The 9,230-nt window shown below is 53.8% G+C and overlaps 1 protein-coding gene across 1 annotated transcript; it reads left to right on the forward strand.

Moving 5' to 3' along the window:
* Nucleotides 1–5,976: 5,976 nt before the first annotated feature.
* LOC143221194 (uncharacterized) lies at nt 5,977–7,659 on the forward strand. The gene has a single exon (XM_076446688.1). The coding sequence runs from the start codon at nt 5,977–5,979 to the stop codon at nt 7,657–7,659; it is 1,683 nt and encodes a 560-aa protein (XP_076302803.1).
* The last annotated feature ends 1,571 nt before the right edge of the window (nt 7,660–9,230 follow it).

Here is a 9,230-nt window from a genome sequence, read left to right on the forward strand (position 1 = left end):
TTATTTTTCTCGAAGCATAGAAAGATCCAAGTTATGCCGTTCCTTGAATTCCAATTTCTTATTCAACAATTTGCGAATCTTCTCAACTTTTGTACGCGAGACTCAGTCTTCTAGATGTTGGATTGATTCAACAATGACAAAAGTGTGTCAACATGTGCGTGTCACCGATTAGAAAAATTCGGAAATGAAATCGGATTTTGGGTAGCGTTTCCAAGTATCTTCTTGTCTGCGAACCAGGTGGGAATTGGAACAATTTAAAAACGAAGGAAAAAGTCGAAAATCTTTCCGGACGAAGGGTAAAATCAGGCAGGATTATCATCGCCACTCGTAGCCGCGGTAATCGTCGAGTTAACGATTCTCTTCCCGTCAATAAAACGAGTATGACGGAGAAAAAGGCGCGGCTCGGGTTTAGATAAGACCATAGGAGGATCGTAAAACCTCGCGGGGATCGAGCCAACGATTTACGCCGATTCCTCGTCCTTCCAGGGACCGTGGTTCCATCTTCTGGAACAAATACGCGGACCACTCGGGCCCGGGCCCCGGCTATTTGCATGCTAATGCCCCGTTCCCGATCCGCCCGGAATACAGCCGTGTTTTCGGCGCTCGTCCGATCCTTTTTTCCAATTCTCCCTGGAAACGCCGGAGCGAGACCGTGGAAGATCGAGAGATCGAGATACGCACGGAATTCCTCGAGTTCCCTCGCTGTTTTATCCCGTGATTATAGAATTTCGCAGATTCTATCGGAACTGTTTAAAAGCCACCGGGGAAAATGGGTGATACGTCACGTCTTCCGCTTTTTATTATGGAATCAATTTCGAGCTTCAAAGTATCGCTTATTACACCAGACGTTCTTATAACCGAGACTCCTGGTGTTTCTATTTCTAATTTTCTTATTATTTCCTCTCGTGCTCTTGAATATTTCAAAAACACGTATGTATCACTATTACCGTATCGTCCGATGCTTCAAAAATAATCATTACGCGTTACATCGGTGTATTTTATCACAGCATGTATTGGCATTTATTATGGTTTTATCATAAATAACAGCATAATACGTTTTATTATTTAAACGATACCGATAATCCATATCACAGTGAACACCGAATTAACCCATTTGCATCTTCGCTCTAAAGAGAGTCTTTCAAGCTTTTGATTGAAATTAAACGTAACGAACAAACTCTTGTTTATATTTAATCCAAAAATGACACGTACTCTATAATAAATAGTTGATATACGACGTTATAACATAAACACTCATTTCTGTAGGTAGTCGCACGGTAAATAAATTAAAAATAGGTAAGTAACAGTGCGGATTATTTCGCATAATGATACAAATGGGTTAGGTTTGGGTTATTTTTGAACCCTTTATTTTGAACTCGCAACCCCGGGTAGATTTTCAAAAGCCCCATTTCCTGCAGGTTATTCCTCCGTTCGACTATGTAACGCCAAAGTACACCCTTCGGCGAGCAGCTCGGCGCAAAAAACTGGAAATTCCAGAAAAATCCGCTTACCCACTTTTCCCTCTGTTATCTTCCCCCCTGGATCAGCGCCCGAACGAGTACCATTTCACGAATTACAATTTCGCGCGGCGAGAAAGGAAGAGAGAGAGAGAGAGACGGATCCGCGCGATTCGTCTCGATACCGACGAGTTCGGAGAGAAAAGAGAGAAGCTATCGGGTATCCTGTCGGCAGCGTCATACGCAGACCATGAGCAATCCCGGTTGGAATTTCCGGCGTGGAAGAGCCGCTTCCCCTGCAATTTCTACGTCTTCCCCTCGGATCAAGAGCGTCCCGGCGACAGCGCCGGACGAGGTTTTCCGTGCAATTAGTCGCCGGCGCAGGAAGCGCAGGGGAATCTTGGATCGCGAGCCTGTCACGTGAGCCCAGAAAACGTGGAATCAGAGTCGCGTGACCGTGGACCCTGACCATGGCCCACTCGCGGCAATTTCGTGCCGTGGAACGAGTCGTGGAACCGTTTCGCAACGAATCCGAGAGAAGAAGAAGAAGTGGAGGAATTTCTGATTTTTGTTCGGACGCATTAGCAACAAGAAAAAGAAACAAGAGGAACAAACGGGAGCTATTAATCCTTCACGCCGTAAAGGTAATTAATGCCGCTTATCGTAAATTGTCGGGGCTGGTGTTTGGCACGAAACAGAGGGGAAGGTTGGTAATAAAAGATGAATTACGATTATTCCGATGGCCGAAGTAATTAGACAGTTCGCGCCGGCGATAAAGCTCATTCGATTGCGGAATGGCCAGGCAACGTCTTCGAGCCATTAGACTAATTGTTAAGTGTTATACAGAGCGAATCACGCGAAGATTTATACGCTGTTTCCTCCTCGAAACTGGCAGAAGATCGCTGAAAACAGGCGTTCTTCCGCGTCTAAGGGTTCCCTGATTGATGCAGCTCCCGCTTTTCCCAGCTCGTTTCTAAGAGCTCGCAGTTCCTTCGTTTACGAACAAGATCGTAGTTAAATAACGGAATATTCGAATAGTTCTCATCCGTTATTAATCTCCCATTGACATTTACTTCTATCCGGCACATAAAGTTCCGAGGAATTCACGAATTTATCGTTCCAACCTTTAGATCTTCGCGAAATTTTCCTGCATGTCCGAAGAGTTTCGAGCACGAGTTCGAATCTTTAGAGAAAAACGACACTTAATTAAACCTATGCAATCGAAAATCGAAAGAGGAAGAGTAAAGTTTCGAAGGTTCAAGTTTTCAAAAATCGGTGATCATTTCGCAAAGCGTTTTCCGCGCGCAAACACCGAAATCTTCGCGTAGAGAATCGCTCAAAGCACGAAAACGACTTTCCTTCTGCATTCCGTCGATTCTAATCGGATTTTTCGAGTCTCCACGAAATTGTATTACATGCTCCGAGGATTTTGAACGGGAACAGCGTAGATCCTGAAAAACGAAAGGCGCGGGGATTAATTCTACTGCGAATCGATGTTCATTTTCTACCCGGTGAGCCTCGAAATTCGCGGCGAGGAGTAGAACGGTGACGGAGGAGAGGAGAGGGTAATCGAGCGGAAAGTTTCGAAAATTTCGGCACCTGTAAGCAAAAGCAGGCTCGTCGACCTGCCCTTTATAGGTCAGCCTCTGCGAACGAGGCGAACGCGCGCGATTCTCTTTTGACAGAGGCCGATTCGAGGTCTCCAGGTCGAGTCGTCTGGATGTCCGCTCCGCTCCGCTTCGCGTCGCCTGGCCACGAAGGCGAAATCGCGAATATTCGTTGCGCAACCGCGGCAATCGGCGCGCGGTCCGCTCTAATCCTCGAAAACGAAACTCGTGGATCGACGCGAAAACACGGCCGATCGTTGCCATTTAACGCCGCCATTCGAAAGGAATCGCGTCCAGCCGCGTTACACTTTCCTTTAGAAACCGAAACTCCGTGAAAATTTGAAACGCCGCTCGGCCGAGAAACGCTTCCACTGCCGTTGGAAACGCGCCGAAAGAGAAAAAACCGGGGTCCCCGAAAATCTGATTCCCGGAGAGGGAACCGCGTTCGAAGTTCAGATGCTTAAATCTTTCCATTGTCTTTAAATTTGAAAGGCCGCTCGGCCGAGAAACGCTTCCATCGACGGTGGAAACGCGCGAAAGAGAAGAGACTTTGGTCTCCGAAAATCTGGCTCCCAATCGAGGAAAGTCCGTGTTTCTCCGCAGAAACACGGAGAGGGAACCGCGTTCGGAGTTCAGATGCTTAAATCTTTCCACGAGATACATTGCCGCGACGAGAAACCGCTTCGCTAAATATTTATGAACGCGATATCCATGGCTGGTGAATTCGATCGCGACGTGTACGGTTTTCGCGATTGATCCGTGTTAATCCTTTCCCCGACTCGCCATTGTTGCGCCCTCGAAAATTTCAAACCGGCCCTACTGGCGGCTAATTTCGCGGCACGTCGAGAACTTTCCTCGCGACACCAGTTCCACGGCCAATAAACGCGTACTACTTTCTTTTCGCGCGTTCGACCAGCAGATCTAATCGGGCCCGATTAAAATTGCAAATGCCACTCGTCTGCCACCTGCGTTCCCGGGCTTAAGTTCCCGAGAATTCGCAAGGATTCGCGAGGATCAAGACACCGTTTCCTCTTCCATTGAACCAAGTGGACCAAGGAGCCCCGAACATCCGCGATATTTACGGCGTGGCGAATCAAACTCGGTAATTTATTCCGTGGGATCGGCTCGGGTATCGAAAGTGATACATCGGATTCCAGCTTCTGCCCGTTTCAACACTCGCGGTTTGCGTCCTCCTCGAATTATTGGCCATTTTTCCCGAACATCGGCAATTCCTTCGACTTCCGCCGTGACGGTGGACAGAGTCCAACCGTCCTATCGGCAACCGTGGCAACGACGGAGAACAAAACACACCGGTTGCATCACGATTCCGCGAAAAAATGTAGAAGAGAAGTGGGGAGAGAGGCAGGAGGAGAGAGAGAGAGAGAAAGAATTATCGAGGTTCGATGGTAAAATCGGTTGGGAAGAATGCGCATTTTCCTCGGCACAGTTCCAGACACCCCATCGGGCGAAGGGTTCCCGAGGCAGGTACGACTTTGCCAGGGAGTGCCTCTCCCGAAGCAGAAAAGCGGCCTGGTCGACGAAGAGAGAGGCAGCGAGAGAGAAAGAGAGAGGAAGAGAAAGAGAGGGGCCTGGTGGCACGTAGTGGGGCCCAGTCGGTCGGAGTCTCACGCCTTCCGTCAGTCCTCAGTCCGACGAGGAGCGTACAGGCGTGAACAGCTCGCTAATCCACCGTTGGCTGCTCGATTCGTGCGCGACCCATCGCGAAACAGCCCTCCGGGTGGCGAGAAACAAGGTCCGGTCGGTTGGACGTGCCGATCCGTTCCGTCAACCATTCCCGGGATAGCAGAAGGAGCATTCGCGGAGGAGCGGAGGAGCAGTCGCCAAGTGGAGGCGACCAGGGCGCCATCTACGCGGCCGGAGGAGAACGGTAGTCGTGGAAAGAGCGAGGAATAAGATCGGATCGGGTGGACCGGGGCACGGAAAGGCGGAAGCTCGTGTGGATTTCGGGGTGCAGGGCGTCGATGAGGGACGGAGGAACGTCAGCGACGAGGGCCTGCGCGGCTGACGGGGCCTGTCGGCCGCGCCTCTGGATTCCAGCGGCGGCGACACACTCAGCGGGCCCGTTCGACTCCGCGGCCTGTCCGTGAGCGTTCCCCTGTTCTGTGTTGCGTGGAAAGAGTGTGTAACCTGTCCGCCGCGGTGGATCGGTACACGTGGAGGTGAGGGGCGACCAGGAGGACGTAGACGCCACTGGTGTACACCGCATACCACAGGAGGACCTGGCCTGAGCGACCGGCAGAAAGAGAAGGAGGAGGAGGAGGAGGAGGTGGTGGAGGACCGTGTGGGGGGTTTGAAAAAGGTTGGCGAGAGAGGGCCCGGTGCTGGAAGAAAGAAACGGACGACGAGGCGAAGGGGAGAAGAGGGAAGGCCGGCAGGTAGAAGAGGAAAGAGGAGCCACGGGCAGGTAGCAGAGTTGGTGGGGAAGCCGTCAGAAGGCGGCCATAATGGCCTGACGCGATCTCGAGCGAGCGGCGGCTACAGCTGCTGCGAAATAGCCGAGAGCGGCTCTCCTCCTCGGCCACGCACGCGTATTTTGCAACCGCGGACCGGCTGCGTCTTTGGAAAGTGACTGCGTAATCGCGAGTGGAGTGTGTTACCGGGTGGAGTCCTCGCCAACGTTCTTCCGTGTGTACTCTGTACGGTCGCGTGTGCGCGCTCGCCGATTCTCTTGCCGATCGAGCCGATGCTCGCACGGTGGTTCGATGATTCGACGGTTCTGCATCCTTCCTAGCTGCTTTCCCATCGCGTATACTCTCTTCGACTTCCTTCTCTGAGTGTTCCTCGCGGCCAGAGAGAGAGAGAAAGAGAGAGAGAGGGGGAGAGGGAGACGACCCGGGAAGTCGAGAAGATCTTCGGCGACAGAGTTCTCTCGTTCGGGATCATCCGCGGAAATGAGGGGTGCCAACCAGGACACGGCGACGCCGTACTGTCGCTGCAGGGTCCTCTACCTAGGCAGCTCGGTGCCCCATGCCAGCAAGGAGGGTCTGCTAGGGGTCCAGGAACCCCTGAGGGAGCTGTACCCGGAACAGGGCGCCCTAGGAGCACGTGGACTGGACTCCTGGCTGAGCGTCTGGAGCAACGGCCTGCTGCTGGAAAACGTGGACGAGCACCGGAAGAAGGTCACCAGGTTCTTCCCTATTGAGGCGCTTCACTATTGCGCGGCGGTGAGGCACGTCAAAGGCGGAAGCAGCGACGCCTCGAACACGAGGTTCCTGCCACTGGACTCTCCGTTCGCCAGGACGCCCAGCGCCAACCATCCGCCCCTTTTCGCCGCGGTCCTCCGACGAACCACCGGGATCAAGGTTCTCGAGTGTCACGCGTTCATATGCAAGCGCGACATGGCGGCCAACGCCCTGGTCAGGTGTTGCTTCCACGCGTACGCGGACAGCAGCTACGCCAAGGGCCTGGACCCGGCCACCACCACGACCAACGGCGTCACCGGAGGTCATCCTTCCAACAACAGCCTCTACCACACCCTCGGTGGGTCCAGCACCACCTTGGACAGCCCGCAAGCCACGCGTCTAGACGCCACGTCGACCGACGATCTGAGCCTCTACAACGGCGACGAGAACCACAAGGTCTGGGCGAGGGGTCGCGAGGAAGTGGACGGCCTGTACCAAGAACAGGGCACCCTGCGGAGCACCAAGGGGTCCAGACCTCGTCAGCTGGTCGCGCCGCCTCCTCCGCCGCCGCCGCCGCCTCCGCCCGCGCAACCTCTGCTCCTCGAGGAGTCCTCGTCCTCCTCGGTTCGCAGGAAAGCCAACAAGAAGCTGAAAAAGCTGAAGAACCGATCCTCTCACGACGACCCCTTGCAGCAGGCGCACCTGCACCCTCAGCTTCACCAAGGGATGTACACCAACGGCCATGGACATCACACGCTCGGTCACCCGGTCAGGCAACAGCACTATCATCCTCATCCTCTGCCGCCCAGCAGTCGATCGGTCGCAGGAACCCTGGCCAGACCGGCGCCGGTTCTCTTAGTCCCAGCTGCCACCTTGCCCAGGAAGGCCCACCATCACCCGAAAGGGCTCAGACCGATCCCAGCAGCCGCTCCCATCGTCCCGGTCTACGCGCCGCTTCCGGTTGTCCCACCTCCGCCAGCTGCGGCCATTTATCCCGCCGGAACCTACGGCACCGCCGGGAACAGAGGCAGGAGGCAGCATCCCGAGGCGGACACCTCGACCTTGGGTGCTTCCAGGAGGCTGGCCGCCTCGCACGCGGACCTCACCACCGCCGAGATGAACAGGGCGGCCGACAGCCCGGAGAACGAATCGCGTTTCGGCACCGGAATCTACCGGCGGAAGGGCCACCTGAACGAGAGGGCGTTCTCCTACAGCATCCGGGCGGAGCACCGCAGCAGAAGCCACGGAAGCCTGGCCTCGCTGGGCTTCAGCGCGCAGAACGGGAACGCGCTGCCGAAAGAAGAGAAGAAGGACAGGGAGATAGCTCAGTTGGTGGCCGGTTTGAATTTGGACGACAGCCCGGAGAGAGCGCAGCTGCCGGTCAACTCCAGGAGCGGATATTCTCACCATCAGCAGCAACTCCAGCCTCTGCCCAGGCCTCGACCTCGTTAGGACCTCCCCGGTTATCCTTTCTTCTCGTAATCGCTCTCGCCAACCGAGTCTGCGGATCGTTGGAGCTTGCACCGGCTCGGCCTGGTGAATCTTGGTCGGTCGAGAAGCCAAGTCGGACGATGCTTGACTAACCAAGGTTTGACTAACCAAGACTCTTTGCTCCGTCGTGGAAATGTGCACGGTTTGGTTCGGGATTGGACAGGGTCGTAGACCTAGACAGTGTGCTAGATCGGCTTGGACCGATCGTCTTTGCGTGGAATAGCAACGCGAGGCAACCTCTGTTGCCTATCGATGAAAGTGTTTCCATTGGGAATTTCGTTGCGGGAATTTCCGTTCCCCGGAGAAGGGAACCGTTAATCGGTTCGAGCACTTGTTCGAGCGGAGGAACAGGGGAAAAGGGTCTGTCGGGTCAGCGTGGAAAATCGCGATGGGTGGTCGAGCCGTGTCCAACTGGTTCAGTTGGCTTTCGTTTCTCGGAACAGCCTTGCCCGAGTAGGAAAATTACGGCCGGGCAAAAAGCCGGCGAACACCCGGCCTCATCTTCGTCGCGCAGGTTTCTACCTGTGACCTCGATCCTCTTATCTCGAGAGTCGATCGGCTTTGTCGAATTAAGGACTTCGATCGTGGGACGGCCCGAAAAAAAATATCTCTCGAGAGTAAATTGCTCTTCGACCGTTTTTCTCTCCGTTCCAAACGGAATTTCGCGTTTCTCGCTCCTGTCATCCCTGTCGACGGAGGTGTTCGATGCTTTTCCTCTGGCGAAACAGCCACCGTGACGTAACACGTCGACGAGGAATAAAACGATCTTCCTGTCGCGAAATGAACAGGCTAATTGGACGAGCTCGAATTATTGTCGCCCGAGCAAGAAGATCGTTCTAATGGCTGGAGCTCGTTAGACACAGCAGAACCACGCAACCTCGCGATATTTCCTTCGAGAAAATAAGCGAGTGGCTTCGGCCAGGATCCGTCGTTTCGTGGAAACTAGGCTTTCGTGGATCCTCTAGCAGAAAGTTGCTCGCGAACCGTGTTGCTCGGTTCGGTTTCTTAAAATACGCTCGATCATGGGATTTTTTCGTCTCAAACAATCGGAGGATCGACTGTCTCGTTCCGACTTTCGTTGCTTCGCGGTTCTTCCACGAAATCCGGTGAAAATAGTTCTCGTTCCCTGTTTTTTCATGTTCTTTTTTTCCGCGCGAGGCGCAAAGTTCGCAAAGTACGTCGGGGATTATCGAGGAATCGTATCAACGGCCGAGGCAATTTTCCACTGGAAAAGGTAACAGCGGCGATTTGAATTGCCGGCGCGTGAGTTTGAGCCGCGGCTCGCTCGTGAGAACGCGAACGTTAATCTTAATTGCGTGAGAAAAAGTTACGGAGGGCAAACGAGCGAGGGTTTCCAGACGCGTGGAACGAAACTTTGCATCTTGCCGCCTTTCTTTCTTCCCTCGGGAAAAACTTCAGCCCTGAGAAATTCCTCCGTTTTCCTCGTTCGCTGTCGAATCGTACGAGTCTCGCGACGTAATCCGCGCGGATAAATTCCGCTTCGATGTCGTTTCCACGACAAATCGGGTTTC

The sequence above is a fragment of the Lasioglossum baleicum genome, unplaced genomic scaffold (assembly GCF_051020765.1).
Source record: "Lasioglossum baleicum unplaced genomic scaffold, iyLasBale1 scaffold2041, whole genome shotgun sequence".
In the NCBI taxonomy this organism is placed as follows: Eukaryota; Metazoa; Arthropoda; class Insecta; order Hymenoptera; family Halictidae; genus Lasioglossum; species Lasioglossum baleicum.